General features: G+C 44.7%; 1 protein-coding gene across 1 annotated transcript in view; it reads left to right on the top strand.

Moving 5' to 3' along the window:
* The window catches only part of LOC146834787 (interleukin-12 receptor subunit beta-2-like), a 745,756-nt gene that overhangs the window by 101,299 nt on the left and 626,159 nt on the right, over window positions 1-18,298 (top strand). The window contains exon 3 of the mRNA XM_085602323.1: window positions 1,364-1,642. Coding sequence (XP_085458449.1) covers window positions 1,364-1,642 — 279 coding nt within the window. The remainder of the gene's footprint in view (window positions 1-1,363; window positions 1,643-18,298) is intronic.

Here is an 18,298-nt window from a genome sequence, read left to right as displayed (position 1 = left end):
GGGGGGACACCAAGACACTAAATGAAGCTTCAACCCAACACCTCATAATACGAGATGTCTGTTGTAGACGAGCATTTTCAAACCCAATTCCTTTACTGCCCCAGTGGGCTTCCATTTTTAGATGTCTTAGCAACAGGACACGCCATCCTCCAGACACCTTCAGCGGCCGTTCAGGAGAGAATTTACCTTTTCATAAGATATAAGGAAATGCTGCGGTCTGCCTAGACCAGAAGGAAACGCTGCATGTATTTGCCTGAGGAGATGCCTTTCTCCGCCTCTGGATGCATAGCTAGATGGACCCAACCCTAAGGTGCCTTCAATGCACAATCCCTGGATCACCAATTTGCTGCACCATTCTGTTGCTTTTGGTGGGCAAGCATTGCCTTACCTAGCTGATTCTTTTTTCAGGGGCCTGGGCATGGTACTAAGTAATGGTGGTGACTGCACCTATGACTATGAAGGAAGACCTGGTTGCCCTCGGAATGTGTTTAAACCATTTCTTCATTCTCCCCTTCTTGTTCCTGTCTGCAAGTTCACTCTGCACTCTAGCCTCTTAGGAAGTTCCGAAATCCCTCACAAGGGTGGCTCAATCTGTGATGGCACCACTTTCTAGATGTGGTCAGGAATCCCTTAAGGGTTGGAGGACACCCAACAGAGTAATATGGTGTGGTGGTTTGCACATCAGCTGTGTGTTTACCTTTTAAGTTCTGTCCAGTATCTGTGGTTCTTCTGAGAGTAGGTGCATGCCCTGTGGAAATAGCAATTTTTTGTAGCTGAGTGCAGAAGCCTGGACTCTGCAGGGTGCATGGGTTGGGGGTATGCACAAAGGTGGGCTGTACTCTGCATGCTTCAATATGGAAGTGGGCGTTTGGTATTCTCTTTCAGTAAACTCAAACGTTAATATTTGCATTTTTTCAAAAATATTATCTAATAACTAGAAGTCCTGTTCAATTTCCCTCCACCCTTAAACAAATACAAGGTCTGAGGTGCAAAGGATGTGGCCAATTATTTCATTTTTCATTTCATTTTATTTGAGATATTTGCTTTATCCAGACTTAATGGTAAGCAGCTACTGATTGCTGTAAGCAAGCACTGAATTATAATGGTAGAACCTCCAACATGGGTTCCTAAATGGGAACAGTATGCAGTACGTGATTCAGTTGAGACCAGATTATATGGAGACCAGGCTATGATGGGCTGGGAACATTCAATTGAAACATAACTATTCACTACAATGTATAATTTCTTTGCATATTTACATTACTCAAATAAAATGTTTTCCCCGGAATCGCAGCAGAAGTCCAAATGTGCTGTAGGTATTTGGCATCGAGCAATGTTACATGTGTGTTCTCTCTCTCCGCAGGTGTTCTGCAGTGCAGTGGGCATGTCAGGATAGAGCCCTCCTCAGTCTTCCTCATGGGCTCCAATATTTCCATTATCTGTACATCAACGCTCGCCTGCCAACGGGGAACGTTACATTTGCTTCTGAATAATAAAGAAGTCCAGTTAGATAAGGAATACCAGTCACGAGTACAAATTCAGCTCAACAATGTGCGAGAACCATACATTGTCGCCTGCTTCGTCAAGTGTGCAGGCGATTCCCAGAAAAGACTAGTATGTGGCAACAGTACCTCACCTGGCTGTAAGTATCTACTTCAGTAGGGAGCCCTGTATGGTTTCACACTTCTGGTTTCATAATATATCTGTATCGCCTGCTGTTGAGGGCTAAACCATTTGTTAAAGGCCCTGAGCCTCAGTTATAATCCCTTGCTGCAGGCGAGGACCTATCATGAGACAACAAGTGTAGCCCGAGGCAGAATGGGTACAAGACTATTACAACATTCTACCTATTGAAGGTAGAATGTTCTAAATTGAAAATGGAGACACAAAAGACAAATATTGGAATATTGGAGCAGAAAGCCTATACCAGTAATTATTAGCTCTGACATACTTCATTGTCTTCAATGGCACTCTCAAAATGCAAGTGTTCTAATATGGCCTTAGATCCCGCCCTAGCAGGCTCTACCGGCCATTAGCGATCCTGAGTGGTCCTTTAATGGTCTGGTAGAGCCCGCTACGGAGGGTTCTAAGGCGATTAGTACATTCCACCCCTGGAGGGCAGAATGTTCTAATTTGTAAAGCAAAGGCCTCACAGAGCCCAACGGGGTTGAAATCTCATTGGGCTCCATGAGGCCTTTGTTCACAGCTGTTGTTTTGAGCAAACATTGGAATGTTGATGCTCTGGGCTTCTACCAGCCATTAGAAGCCCTAAGCACTCCACTGTCTTCAATGGAGCGCTCAACATTCCAATGTTCTAATCTTAAATAGTTCATGTATCACATGCCATCAGATAATTATCAGTCCTATGTTTTAACAATTGTAGTTAACACATTTATGAAACAATCCTAATTTTGGTCTTATTCGATGCTAGCTCTGTATAAGAGCTCTTACTTTCGAATTAGATTTTTCTCCATCTAGGCAACAACTCTTTTTGGAGCAAGTGCTTGTCTAGGACTTCCATGTCTCAATCATCTTCTAGTGTTTCTCATCTGTTTGGGGCTCGTCAAGTTTCATGTTTGTCTCCACTATTGTTAGCCAGATCACAATTGTTGTAGTTGGCAGATCTAATTTCCGAATTATGCAGATGATGCCATGTGTTAAGTGCTAAACAGGGTTTCAGATGGATAGGCTTGAGCGCTTCAGAAACGGAATTCCTGTTGATTGCTCCTTAGTCTAAGACAGACCAACATTTATAGGGCAACGTATCAGTTGGGGGCAAGGCTGTTAGCACAATGAGCAAAGTTAAGACATTGGCACGTTTGTTTTCCACTCCTCAATGTCAGTGTTTAATTTGTAAAAAAAAAAGAAGTGCCAGGGCTCTCGTCAGGATGTCACTTCGACCAGCCCATTTCTCCTGTTAGTGCTGCCTAACACAGAACCAACAAACTCTACAAGTGGGACGGGGTGTGGTGTAATGGCCAGAGCTGTTGACTTCGGAGCTGGGGAACCAGGCTCGAGTCTCGGTGACAACATCCTGTGACTCTGTGTGAATCACTTAACCTTCCTGTGCCCACCAAAAATAAATGTGTCCTTAACTGGTGTTCAAGAGTTGATGAATAAGGTCCGGTGCTGAGTACTGGAAACTACAGGCTCAAATTAAGCACTGCTCAATGTCCAGAGATAAATAGTGAATCAAGTGTTCATTTTTTCATGAGGTTTTTATTTCAGACTATTATAGAGGTTTAAGCGATAATAATTGAACAAAAGTCGAGACCTTATTGTTAGAGGTATTATTGGGCCCAAAACGGACTAGTGTGGCGCATGCATGGTCAGCTTTACTCAAAGAAATGGCAACAAACTGCAAGTGCTACAGATTTCATCTGCAAGGACAGCCTACATCATCAGAGCTCTGGACGTCACATTCCCTTCTAAGTATTCGGTATTGTTCATCAGTAACCCTTTTTTCGGGCCCCCAAATATTTGAGAAATCAAAATGAACTTAAATTAGACAAACCTATCCTTAATCTTTTCTCTTGTGGGAAGAATTTACCAGCTCATGTTGGGGGGAGACTTCCCCTTGCGCACTTTTAAATATTGGAACCCTCTTCCATGAGATACCTGTGGCCTAAGTGCTCAAATAACATTTTGTGGTTGTTAGGCATTTTATCAATATATGACGATGGTGGCAATGAAACTATCGCCATTTATAAACCTTTGGTGATTTGCTTGTCATTTTTCAAGGATAATTGTTCATAAATGTCTTTTTAAAAGATCCGGGGGTATTTCCGTTCGAGGAGCAGCATGTTCCATTGAATAAAATGCGTTTGACATAATTCTTCGTATTCTGAGGTGTCCCACATTGGAAAAGTTGTAAACATTGCTGGGTTTCTTGTAAAACACCTTAGTGAGAGCACGCCTACTTAAGAAGAATGTGGTTAAGCCTAAAAAAATAAATAAGCCACAAATGTCAAGCAATTTAAGGTTTTCTGTTGCAACAAAAGAGGAACAACTTCTTGTACCTATTTATTTAAGAGATGTTAGATATGCACCAGAAAAAACATATTGGAGCGTCATATATTCGAAATAAACATTTGAGCTGGCTGAGGTATTGAAAGCATCTTTTACTTGTTAAATGTTTCATTTTTGTGAGTGGGTAGGACCCTACCGTTTGTTGCATGCTATTGAAAACACTCTTATCTTTTCCAGTACATTAAAATAGTCCATTTAAGAATAATTTCTTCATAGTAATCGATGATCAATGTGTGGATACTTACATGTTTTTACAATAACATTTATTTGCACGCTATCGTAATCACGTGAAGGTACATTGGATAAAAACATAGCCAAAAATGCATATAATCCAGGCCCTCTTAAATTTTACAGTTGAACATAGCAGGATTTGAGAATAAGAGGTACAATAAAAGAGAAATACAAGCTGAAAATACTGCAACTCACTACTATATCAACCGTTTTTAAAGGAATGCATTATAATTTGAAGCTTAATCAACAAAGCATAAAATATAATTTTTTATACAGTGCTTAATTTTGCAACGTCCCATTTCTAAGCACTGGAAATAGCAGGAGTTACTATTCCCTAGTGCAGGGTCTCATTATGAATGCCCCTGTATGTGGGGGTGCTAATACCTCAGATCTGGAAATAACAATACCACAGTCCTGTTTAATTCCAGGAGCACACAATTAACGGGGATTGCAAGTTCCAAGAAGCCTTACAATGCCTTGAGGAATTAATAATTTGGGGGAGTTGGTCATTTCACATTGATTTCCCCAGAAATTGCCCAACCCGCAGGGAGCTATTTACAGGCGTGTAGTGTTGCTGAGAATCTCAGATTTCTAACTACCATTACCATCTCCATGAGAGTTTGAGAGAAAACTCAAAATGGATGTCTGGTTGTATTCAGTTGATTATATTAAAATTAGAAGGCTTAAGTCAGCCATGCCAGTGTTTAAACTGGTGACTTCGAGATCTCTACATATCCCATTAGCCAGCATGCAACTCAGTTTATAAAGAATGACAGGTACGCCTCCATATAGTACACAAACAAGGTCCATTCCATAATATTTTTTATTTTAAATTAAAACATTAACCCCTTCGCTGCGGCGGGAATTCCGCTGCAGCGCTGGGGGGTGTGGGGGGGCAGCGCGGTGGCGCTGTGCTCATGGCGGAGCCACTCCGTCATGAGCCACGGTTGAGCTGTGCTCATGACGGAGCGGTTCCGTCATGACTCCACCCAGTTGCATTGTCCCCCCGCACAGGCGGGGAAACAGCGCCGCGTGGGCGGAGCGGCCGCCAGCAGTCGCGGCATGACGGAACCGCTCCGTCATGAGCACACGGCAACCGTGGCTCATGACGGAGCGGTTCCGTCATGAGCGGGGAAGGGGTTAAAAAGTTCTAGAACCCCAAGAATTTCGTTAGCGAAGAACCAAGCATTCCTTCTTCCCAGAACATTAAGAAAATTCACCACGCACGTTGGCGGTTTAAATCGCTCCATCAAAGCGTTATATGGGGCATATTTACAAGGGCCATATCTCCGCTTTTTTGGCTTATAAAAATATCGCCCTATTTACAAGAGGGTGATAACATGCATTAGTGCATGTTAGCACACTTTTACCCGACGCCTCCCTTTGCATCTCTAATGAGATGCAAAGTGGGCATCACTGGGCAGTACAACCTTGTAAATATCGCTGATGTACACATTGCGATATTTACAAGGCTGCCCACGCATTTTAGCAGACGTTAGTTTTTGGAGAAAACAGCTGTTTTCTCCAAAAACTAACATCTGCTAAAATGCAGACTTAGCTATACTTACCATTGGGGGTGGATTATGCTGATACGACCACAGGGTCGTATCAGCAAGGTTAACCAGCGATGGTCCATGGAAAACATCGCTATCGCTGGGAAATTATCGCCATTGCGCTATGCGTTGTTAATACAACGCTAGCATGGCGATAATTTCCTGTGATAGCCAGCGATAAAAATGTTCTCGCTAAGTGCGGCAAGCGATAATTATCGCTGCCGCTTGTTAATATGCCCCTTAGTTCGTTAGTAAAAGACGTTTGCTCATTGAGAGAAGCAGTTCCTTGCCACCAGCAACAAAGCCTGTGCATTATCTTTTCTCTCAGGATGTGGGCCTAGTTGTAATCACTTCATTGTCACCAGAGAAGCCGTTTTTATCTTTCAGTTCATTACAATCCTGCTAATGGGCAAACACTGTCATTTTCATGTATTAATGTCTTGCACAAATATAGTGATACACGTGCGGTACCACTCAGGGTGTGCATTATCCAAATGATTTATCTCTAATTCTAAATCTACACTGAACAAAATATTCAAGATACTGATTTAGAAAGCCGGTAGAAGACTCATCTAAATGGATAAGGTCGATCATTTGTTTTCAAATGTATGTAAAAAAAACAGCTAAGAAGTACATGATGGAATACATTGACGGATCAATGTCAGTGGCATGCTTCAAGACTAGAGCATTTGAGAAATATGCCTGTCACACTTTATTATTTTTAATTCTGTTTAATGTAATTTCCAACGTCCATGGGCACAACCCCGCCCCCCCCACCCATCCCCCTTCCTAGCCTGAGGTGTTCTACAGATAGCAACAACAGTTACAGATAACTGACCACAGAACAGCAGCAGGAATGGGTTGACAGAGAAAAGAGAGTGGGTATTTGTTGCATTTCTTCAGGTCGTGAGGTCTAGTAGAGGAGCGCGGATAGGGAAACAGAGAACGCGGGATCCACAACATTGTCCAGTAACACGCCTTCAGAAGGAAAAGAGGGAGGGTTGAGTTCTGATACTTTGTGGACGACAGTTTCAGGCCGCGGTCACAGCCCCTACGAATCCTTAGCGAGTTTTGTCTTCGTAGCTTCCTGTGACCCCAGAGATAAGTAGAAGGGTAGCCAGATTTGGAGGATTGCTCAGGTGAATTGCTTTTTACTTAATGCAGCATAGCTTGAAGGTGACCCAGAATTTAGTGACAGCCTGTGACATTCTCTCCATATGGGGGAAATATAGTAAATTCTTTTGAACAATGACCAGCCTTGCTGCAGAATGTAAGATGACTTTGAGGGGGCTGGAGAAGACTGATGGCCCAGGCTAGGATGGAGTTACCAAAGTTTAGTCTACACATCACCAGGAAATGCCCTGCTGTTTTTAGTTGTTCTTTGGAGATGAGATGCTTCCCCTTTTTGGAAAGCCCACTTTCTAAAAGTATTTACAGTGTCAAAATGTATGTCTAAACTTATGTGAGAGTGCATTTCGTCCAATTAGTGTTTATTTCATATTTAGTTGGCATGTATATCCTGTGGAAAGCATGCAGCATGCTTTGGGCAAATTAGTATAAAATGAAAAGAATAAACAGCTAGATAGTCAAGGAATTTCGGAAGATCATCGTTCAACTTGACTTTGCTGAACAATCTCCTTAATCACGGTCATTTGCAGTCTGACCTTGGTTTTAGACATCAGAATTACTTGTTCTCCACCATAGATTTTGCATCCAATAAGACAAACAAATGGTAGTAGTATGGGCCAAATTATCAGTTTTTTTCTGCATTTTTGCAAATTCGCTCCCTTCCCAAATACGGAGCAGCAACAAAGTCCAACATTTTGGAATGCAAAGTCAGCACTTACTGTAGAATGCAAAGACAGAAGAGCCGACTAAATGTTGTCCAAGCCCAGCTGATAGAAAAGTAAATCTGCTGAAGACCAAATCCAGTACATCAAAGGTCTGAGCTACACTCTATGGGCAAGAGGACAGATGTCAAGATCTAAGCTTAGTGGCACTAGTGGAATGCTGGGGGGGGGGGGGGGGGAGGTTGGAGAGGAGTCAGAGGAAATGATTTTCCGTCAGTGCCAAATTGTTGAAATTATGTTCCCAGAGTTCCCCACCTCCACACCTCATAAGGCTTGCAAGTTGTAAATTTGTAATGGAGTTTGGACTTATGAATCTGGGGTGACCAGCCAAATAGCTCATTGAGAGTGAGTCCCAGATATTGGATGATGAAGACCCTTTCCAATTGTGTACCATTGAGGACCGGGTGTGATCTTGACATCTTGCAAGGGTTCAATACCATGTATTTGGTCTTACTTGTATTGATCTCCAGACCACTCTATCTGCAGAAGACACCGAACTGGTTCAGAAGATTCCGAATACCCATTGGGGATCTCAAGACCAGTAGCGTGACACCCGTGTACAGGAGGGCTGGGACCTTCCTGTTAGCCAGATGTGGAGCTCCATGCTTGCAGTGGTCTAGCATGTTGACCAAATCGTTAATATAAAGCAGAAATAAGGTGGGGGCTAGTACACACGTTTCTCACATACCGAGTCACTGAAATGAGATCCGTCAATTCCCCCGCAGGACCAAACCTAATTTGGGCGTAATTATCCAGATGAAGCCTCCTAATCACATCAATTTGGTATTTTGGGAACCCCATGATGTTTAAAACTGTCCACAGGTGTTCCCTGGGAACTAATTGAAAAGCCGACCATGGGTTGACAAAAATGATGTAAAAATGCCCACCCCTCAAAGTGACCTATTTCCCGGAGAGTAATTGTAGTTGTAACAATTGGTCTAACGTGCTTGTCCCAGCCCTAAAGCCTGCTTGGAGGGGTGACAGTATAGTGACTTTCTCAACTCAAGCTTCCAATCTACTCAACAGGATTCGGCTAAAAGGGTTCTGTGTACTATCGATAAGGCTAATAGGACGGTAATTTGATGGGATAAAAACCTCTCACCTTTCTTGCAAATTGGGAAAATTTTGGACCCCTGGCCACGTATGTGGCAACGAAAGCCGATTCATGATGTTGTTAAGTAGAATCACCTTCTCAGCTTTAAGCAGGACTCTAGGCACCTTATCAAGCCATGGTGCTTTCCCTGGTGTAATCCAGTCTATTACCGCCTCAACTTCGTTCAATATAATGGGACTAAAAGCATGGTCAATTCAAAGAGATGATCCATTGGAAGGGAGAACACTGGATGACAGAGACTCATTTTTCCACTCCCCCATAATGGTCAAATGTTTAGCACGATTGGTCATAATCAGTCCCTCATTTTCCCCTCTAGTCAGGCTCAATATTGGACCAGCAGTTCGCAGCAGGGCCCCCCTCATCCCTTCCCCCATCTTGGGCTTAAAGGCTTGTAAAATGTTCAATCCAAGTATCAGCCGCTATGTTACTACACAGTGGAGCCGAATCAATCAATCAATCAATCATAGCATTTGTAAAGCGCACTGACTACATACCCGTGAGGGTCTCAAGGCTCTGGGGGGGATGCTGATACGAACAATCTAGGCCCTTGTCAGCCACTAGTTGCCAGAAGGTACAATGGTCTTTTCCCTTGGTTGCAGCCATTAGCGCCCCCCATTTGGCCTTCTCACGGTCTCTTTTACCCCGCCCAGTGGAACTTTGTACAAGGCTCTGGCTTGTTGAATGGTTGCTATAGTCTCGCCTAATAGCATCCATTAGAGCCTGCGTGGCTAATCAAAATGCTTTGTTGTACCATTTGGCCACATAAACCTGTTTAGTCAGAGTACTAGCTTCTACCAATAAAAGATATTTTATGGTGTGAAATAGGGTATTGTGAATATCAGAAAGGGTCACCCGTACCAGAGCGGCAAATGCATTCCCTCCTTTCATCTCAGCCTACGTCTATTACTAGATGGGAGAAGCCTTCTATCAAGGGGTTCTAGGTCATGTGGTGCAATGCTAGGGCCCACTGGGGTTAGGGAGAGATTTAAAGCATTGTGATCGCTATCCTGCCTAGATATCACCTCCATGTCAATTACCCGCAGCTACAGCCTGACATCTATCAAAATATAGTCAATACGCCTAGCCTCACCTTGCCGATTAAAAGTAGTCTTCCCTAATTTGTCTGATGGTGTCCTCCCAATGCAGGCTCGAATACCATTATTGAGGGTCAGAGTATTTATTTGCACAGCTGAATATTGACCATTTTTATAGGTTTGAGTGTGAGCTCTGGGATAGCTCTTCCTTTGTCCTCTTCTGCACTAAGTGTAACCCTGGGCGTAGATCGCGAAGTAACTCTACGCGAAGCTACGCAAAGTGCACTTCGCACTACGTGAGCTACGCGTAGCACTTCGCGAACTGCGTAGTACCCTGTTTGCACTGTGCAAGATGCTGTTTTCAATGATTGCACAGTGCGGACAAGCATCCAGCACTGTTCAATCATTGAAAACGGCATCTTGCACAGTGCGAGCTGTAGTTTTCTTCCGCTCGAGTAGATTTTTACTCGAGCGGCAGTTTTCTCAACGCGGACTGGTAGTTTCTCATCGCGAGTGGTCGTTGGCATACGCGACCACTCGCAATGAGAAACCTGATCTCGCCGGGAGGTTTATTTTCCACGCTCGCGATGGGCAACTTGATGTTGCTGATCGCGAATGAGGAAAAAGTCTCGCCAGGATGTCATTTTGCTTGCTCGCGGTCGCCAACTTGCACTTGAGGACCGCGAGCAAGCAAAAAATGACCGCTGCACTACGCTATGCGTGTTTGCACTGTGCTACGTGCAATTCGCGTAGTGCGAAGTAACGCAAACTTCGCAAACTACGCGAGCGTAGCGTAGTGCTTTGCCCAGGCTTAACTAAGTGTTTCAATGAAAATACCAAGAGGTTCAAAATTGCAATTAAAATCACACCACAATTCTATAGGCATCTACCAGAAGAGATGAGAGGTGCTCGTTAATTACATCAATAACTGGTAAACCAGGTGTATTTCCCTCATGTTGACAATAGACATTATACAACCATAATGAAAAATCAACTGGGAATTGCAAATGCACACATAGCACGTAAGGTTACCCAAGATCAATCAACTTAAAAGTACAGGCCAAGGTAGTTTTTAGGCAAGTTGCAAGCCCTCCCGATGATCTACCCTTCCCTGAAAACAAGGCAGGTCGATCATAATCAAACAAACTCAGGCCGATATTGTGGCTGGATAGCCCATGTTTCCTGGAACATGCACAACTCAAACCGGTCCACAAAGCTACACCATTCAGGACAAATCAGTTTGTTTTTTATACCAGCTAGGTTTCAAGTAACAAGATTGATGGAAGAAGGTGACAAGGCAATAAAATCATGTCCACTGGAAGCACAGGGAGGAGCAGATTTTACTAAGTCAGTATTGTGAAGCTCATTTTGCTGCAACAAAACGTCAGGGCAAGGAGCTTTTGGTGAGGTTGATTTGGATTCCACTTGTAAGAAAATCGTGACGGACTCTTGACCAGTTTTAACATCTCCATTGAACAAAGTACCAAAGTCCCTCTGTGCCTCCCCAGAGCATACAAGTCAATCATTGGTATTCAGGCCTGTGAGTGGTAAATATCTGTTAGAAGTAGTAATGTGTGAAACATCCAAAAGCTCTGGGCAATGATTTCTTCCTTCCCTCCTTTCCAGTTGTCCAGATTGGTAGGGCGGACTCATTGGTCTTGGTCTGCAAAACAAACCCAAAGGCACAATTCTGATTGAGGAGTGCACACAACCTAACCCAGACCCTGACCCCAACAGGACCTAGAATCGATCAGCTGGTCCGCAAATTCAAGGTACCTACAATTAATGATTATACAGTCCCCCTTAGATGATTTCTGCGAGAAACCAATCCACCCGATTCTCCTGACCAATAATAGATCTTTGTATTCAGTCATAGTGAATGTAGTGTTCTGTGAAAGCCAACGACAGACCTTGTTTTACATTTCTGGATATGATTCCTCTTTGTCAGCTGCCAGAGGTGGCTTTCCCACCATAACCGCTACATAAGGGCAACATTGAGGTGGCAGGTCCACAGAATGGTGAATTTGTTCAAACTTGGGAATAGTTTTTAACACGTGTTTGCTGTTGATGGCTGAGGTGAATAAACCGGACCTGCGTTCAAGAAACTGCTTGGTTTCATCTTATTCATGTTAGAGACACTACAATTACCATGAGGGGACCCATTGGCCTCTTGGTCCCATGTCCTGCTAAAGTGTTGCTAAGAGGGGGAACAGCTACTAACCCTGTGCTTGTAACTGGTAAGGAGGTCGAGAAGATGGGTGTGGCTGGGCAACTTTACAATTATTGATAATAATGACGCTGGTTCCATCGCCAATAGGTGCCTGGGTGGATGGATAAGAGGAAATACCTGCTGGTTTTAGGGAATGGTTCAGGTTGTGGGATAGCTCCCGGATAATCCCTTCCAATGAGCTTATCCTATCTACAAGGGTTGAAATTATGGATGCAATTAGGATATTAACTTTTTCCGAGATAGATTCCCATATTTGCGTGGGACCAACCCCTATTGCTTCAGGATTAATGGTTGACCCTAAATGTTTTGCAGGTCTCCGGGTACTCTGAGCTCTATGGGTGCTACTAAAGAGACAAGTGGGAAGCCCTGATTTTTTGATGAACCAGTAGTGACTCCTGCTTTAGTCTTCCTCCTCTTCCTCGCGGAAGGCTCATAAGGACTAAGGGATTGGAGTGATGTGAGTGAATCTAGAGCAGCAGCAGATAGCTCCTTGTCCAACATTGAAGAAGTATTAATTAAGGCCTTTGGGGGTAGTTCTGTTGGCACACTCTGCAGAGGTAACCTCAGGGACAAACTTTGGGGCATCAGTTAATGGCTCTAGCCAGTGCGTGACAAAGCTGGGCCTCTCTCCCATGTCGAGAGATAAATGCCTCTCAGCCAACTTGATCTTCTTGTTGATGACACAGACTGCTCGTACCAAAAAAGAGTCTAATGGGGTATCAGGGCGAGGGTTTTTCACAGCGCTGCCCCTTGCTGGTTCCAATTTGCCCTTGCCATGACCCTGATTGAAATATTCTTTGGGAGAATCCAGGGGACCCCAAATAACTTTAAAAATTAATAAAGGGGGTATTACAAGGTTGCAAAAACAACAATTGATGGACAGAATGCAGAACAATGTCATACATTCACCCAGGACAGCGATCTGGGCCTAAATCCATAGTTTTTTGCTCACCATGACGTTCCAGTTTGAACCCAGCCATATGCAAATCAGTCTTAACCCTGTGCCTCATGGGTACAGTCCAGCCCGAACTGCCAAGCCAGGTCCTCCCCGGACTGGAAACAAGCATCCTAGGACCGGTTTCAGGGTTTCACCGCTCTTCTGCCAGGATAGCTTGATTCCAGTGGTATGGAGAGCACGGGACCCACATCTGGGCATACCCGTCCCACTCGGGGTGACAAATTCAAAAACAACAGTTGATGGACAGAATGCAGAACGATGTCATACATTCACCCCAGTACAGAGATCTGGGCCTAAATCCATCGTTTTTTTGCTCACCATGCCGTTCCAGTTTGAACCCAGCCATATGCAAATCAGTCTTGACCCTGTGCCCCATGGGAACAGTCCAGCCCGAACTGCCAAGCCAGGTCCTCCCTGGACTGGAAACAAGCATCCTAGGACCGGTTTTGGGGTTTCCCCCCTCTTCAGCCAGGATAGCTTGATTCCAGTGTCATGGAGAGCACAGGACCCACGTCTGGGCATACCCTTCCCACTCGGGGTGACAAATGCAAAAACAACAGTTGATGGACAGAATGCAGAACAATGTCATACATTCACCCCAGGACTGTTCCCATGAGGCACAAGGTCAGACTAATTTGCATATGGCCACTGGGGTGGTGGACTGAGCTAAAGAATGATGATGGATTAAACCCAGATCAGTTGACTGGGGGTGAGTGCTTGCAATGTTCAACACTCCGTCCATCATCCCCTTTGGTTTTGCTTTGTTCGCCCTAAGTTGGCAGGGTATGCCCAGACGTGGGTCCCTTGCTCACTTTGCCACTGGATTCAAGCTAGCCTGGCTGATGATAGCTGATTAGCCAGAAACCGGTCCCAGGATGCTTGTTTCCGGTCCAGGGAAGATATGGCTTGGCAGTTCGGGCTGGACTGTTCCCATAAGGCACAGGGACAGACTGATTTGCATATGGCCATGTCTGAACTGGGATGGCGGAGTGAGCTAAAGAATGATGATGGATTAATCCCAGTTCAGTTGACTGGGGGTGAGTGCTTGCAATGTTCAACACTCCGTCCATCATCCCCTTTGGTTTTGCTTGGTATTACAAGGTTAACAGCTTTCCAAAGATCTCTAATCACTGTGTCGCAGCTGAGTCGCAACCCCATACGACCCCCAAGCAGGCTCTGTCAGTTCGGCAAAAAATGAGATCTTGCTATTTAATTGATGTAACACAAAGACGAACTTAGCCCCACTGTAAGATGGAAAGTCACGCCACACGTACAAAAACAGGCCAGGTCATGCAAGTCATGCAGGATTAGGTCAGAGCATCAATCCAGCGATTCAGCAGTTGGGCAGGACCATTCAGCAGTAGAGACAGTAGATACAGAATGTACCAACATCAAATCCTGGTGGAGGCAGCAGGGTGCAGTCCAAAAATATTGATGGAAACAGCCAAGAAGCAGCAGCATCAACACAACCATGTGACGTAAATGGATTAAACCAATGTTAGCCACGTACCTCCTCCCCTGTCCCGGCCTGGTCCTCTTTGTTGCCTCCACCCACACGACCACTCATTCAAGAAGAATGCAAATCCTCAAACGAGCAGGTATGTTGCAATAGTCATAATGGGCTGGGGCCACTGCAGCAGAAGAAAAGAGTGAGGGAGAGTGAAGATCTCCCAAAGAGCAGAAAACCAAACAGCCTTGTTAGCAGCACCGTTGCAGCCACCACCACTTGCCGCTTGTAGCCTCCTGCTGCACGACCTGCTGCACAATCCAAGAATGTGCCTACATATAGCACACCAGGTGCAGTAGCTCCAACGGGTGGGGAGGTGACAGCACTGGCTCTACCAACAACGGAACTGCAGCATCCTGCCCGCAACAGCCAACCCAGTTACAATGCTGGAGGATAGACGGACCCGAAAGCAAGAGTCAGCACTGCCCGCCTCTAGTCTGCTTTTTGCCCTTCGTGGGTTGGTGCCTCTCTCTCCCCTGTGTATCGCAGGTGCATCACAGGTGTATCAGGCTTCTTTGGGTAATGTCTGCCATTGAGATTACAAGGCACGGCAACCCAGCATGACTGGCGCGACTTGGTATGTCACACTCAGCGTCCGGCATCTGGCAACCCTCGAGAACCCTCAGCGCTCTGACTCCTCATGATGTTCATTGCGTGAGTGGGTAAGTAGCGTGTGGACGGACTTGAGTGCGACTACTGGGGGAGGAGGAACCACGCTATTACATTCAAAAGGGGCTTATATATAAAATCGGCCATGAGAATTCCAATCTGTTTCAGTGTATGGCTGCTGCGAACACAGATAGGTCCTCTGTTAAACAACAAATTAACAATTCAACCATTACCAGGTTGTAAAGTGGACTCTATGTAGAAGGTTCCTTCGATCTGTGCCAGTAGGAAAGATGCCTGTGCTGCAATGCTAGCATTTCAGACTGCTACACCTTTCCATAAAATAATTTACCAGTGCCTGATCAAGAACTGGATGCAGTGTCCATACAAGTGCATCTATGAATTGTTATATTGTTGTAAAGAGTAGTCTGAGTCTTTGTATTTCCTTGTTAGAGGCCTTTTTAGAGCCAAGTAGGAATCATTTAGCATCCTTCTTATTTCAGAAAGTATATCTGTAAGCAATGCAGTCCTCATACTATGCTTTCAAGGCGACGATAACAGAGTATGGAGCAGCATTTTTAAGTACCATGAAACAAGCTTCAAAGTGTTGCCTACTTTGAGCTGAGTGTATAAGTATATCGAATTGCTTAAAATGGCCAATAGCTTGCATAGAGCTGCCTTTTCACGGTGTCTTGGAACAAACCTGGTCGATTTTTGGTGGGTATATATTTAACAGCTGGTCCAGTAAATCTTGGCGACTGTACATGTATCTCACAAACTCACCTATGGTCTTTACTCATGTAGTGGTTACATATAGAGGAACAGCAGAACCTGCAAGACATTTAGTAGGGTTATTTTGCTAGAGTCCGATCCTGAGCTTACTCTCCCCTGCCCATGATTACTAGAATTATTAGGGTGTTAAGACAAGTGTTTGCTAAATGGTTGAATATTACAAAAACATTGTACAGGCGGCTAATTAACAGTCTTGTTTTCTGTGGAATGGAATGTAAAACCTCCATGCAAACAGTTGTACAGCCGTCGAGTCTGCATCTTGCAGTATTCCATATTGGACTACTTAGTACAAATGTCCTTCGAAATAGGAAGTCAGGACCAGATGGAGTAATCCCATTGACAAGCCAGAGAGGTGGTAGCCAGAGAGGTGCACTTTGTGCACCAACCAGTTTCCGACTGTGAATGCAATTTGCTATGCAAACTATGTAATTGCAACTAGAAACACAAGGGTGTCACAAAAAGAGCTATCTAACAAGCATTAATTACACAGGTCGCAATTTGCAATCCCCTATGATTGACTGTAAATGCAGGATGTGACTTGAAAGTCACAGCAGACCTCCATTCCTACAGTTGCATCCGCCTCTGGACCACTGCCTGCTCCTCAGGAGCTACCAGGATGATTCCCGAAGTGGAGTTGTTCCCTACAGGACAGCTTACCCTTTTTGAAACATGTGCCACCACCACTCGGAAGGCTTGTAAACGATCAATGGTTTGCAACTGCAGCACGTTGGTCCATCTCAATGGTGTTCATATGATGGTGGGCCCATAAAAGGTCTATTATGCATTGTGAAACCTTTTGTGGTCACAAACCGTGTGATTTTGATCATCACAGGGTTGGTGACCACAAAAGGACTTGATCCATCTAGTCCTCAGTTCTCTCTGTAATGAAGCCTCTTTCCACTCTTGCTAGACAGGTCTTATAGCATTCCCATCAAGAAAAAACACCAGAAAGGAGAGACACTCATTGCTTGGTGAGGTACCATGGTGATCATTTATCATAGGCAGAGCAACAGCGGGCATGGTAACCACCCATCATGAGCTTTAGACACTTTTAGAGGCTAATCATTAGAACCAATTCCCATTAAGGAAAACAGGCCTACAAAACAAAAGTAAATGCAGGCCTATAATAGTAGGGAAACAGGTTATCTATTATTATTATTATTATTACTGTCATTTGTAGAGCGCACAGCTACCTCCAACGGAGGTGTCCCGGCGCTGGCAGAAGAGCAGAAAATCGTTAGGTCGCTGAAAGGTACTAAATCCGGTCGAACAGCCATGTTTTCAGGTTTTTCCTGAAAACCCGTTCTGATGTGGATTTACCCAGATGTTCTGGCATAGAGTTCCATAACATGGTTGTTCTTACCGAGAAGGTCCTGCCGCCAATCCTAGATTTTTTTAAATGAGGGATTACCAGTAACTCCTGATGATTCGAGCAAAGAGCCCTAGATTGATGGTATTTCTGAAGTCTTTTCTTAAGGTATATTGGGCCCAAGTCTCGAGATGCTCTGAAGGCCAAGGTTAAAGCCTTAAATTCAATGCGTCTTTTTACAGGTAGCCAGTGAAGGCTCCGGAGATGTGGCGAAATGTGATGGCGAAAAGGGACATTCCTAATCAGTCTTGCTGCCGCGTTTTGTATAACCTGCAGCTTTCTGACAAGATACTCTGGCATACCAAGATAGAGACTGTTCGCATAGTCCAGCTGGGAGATAACCAATGCATGGACTACTGACTTTCTACAGCTGATTGGTATTAGCTTCAGGAATCTTCTCAGGGCTTTTAGCTTCCAAAAACAGGCGGCCGAGACCTGGCCAATCTGGGATTTGCCTGACAGATTGGCATCGAATTTAAATCCCAGATTCCTAACTGAGGTTGCTGGCACCGGAGGGGGGTTCAGTTCCGCAGGCCACCAGAGTTCTGGGATGGGGGGGGGAAGGTTGGTTAAAAAAGAGTATCTCCGTTTTTTCTGCATTTAGCTTCATTTAATTGTCATTCATCCAAGAGGCCACTTTCCGTAGGCATCTCCTGAAGTTAGTAAATGCAGCCTCCGAGTGTTCCCTAAAGGAGAACACAAGCTGCGTGTCGTCCGCATAAGAAATGACTTTCACCCCTAGTTGTTCGATTATAGGGGCCAGCGGAGCTAAATAGACATTAAAAAGGGAGGGGCTCAAGGCCGAGCCTTGTGGAACTCCAGATGTCAAAGGGGTGGAAGAGGACACATACGGGTGCAGGAGCACTTTCTGGGAACGTCCCTCCAAGAAGGAGCGGAACCATTTCAGGGTGGTTCCTGTCACTCCCAGAGCGGCAAGTCTTTCTAGGAGGATCTGATGTGACACCGTGTCGAATGCTGCGGATAAATCCAGCAGCACTAACATCGCACAGTTCCCTTGGTCCTAT

This window comes from Triturus cristatus, chromosome 4_2 (assembly GCF_964204655.1).
Source record: "Triturus cristatus chromosome 4_2, aTriCri1.1, whole genome shotgun sequence".
Classification (NCBI taxonomy): domain Eukaryota; kingdom Metazoa; phylum Chordata; class Amphibia; order Caudata; family Salamandridae; genus Triturus; species Triturus cristatus.
The sequence above is the reverse complement of the archived record's forward strand: the minus strand, read 5'-3'. Positions and strand labels throughout refer to the sequence as shown.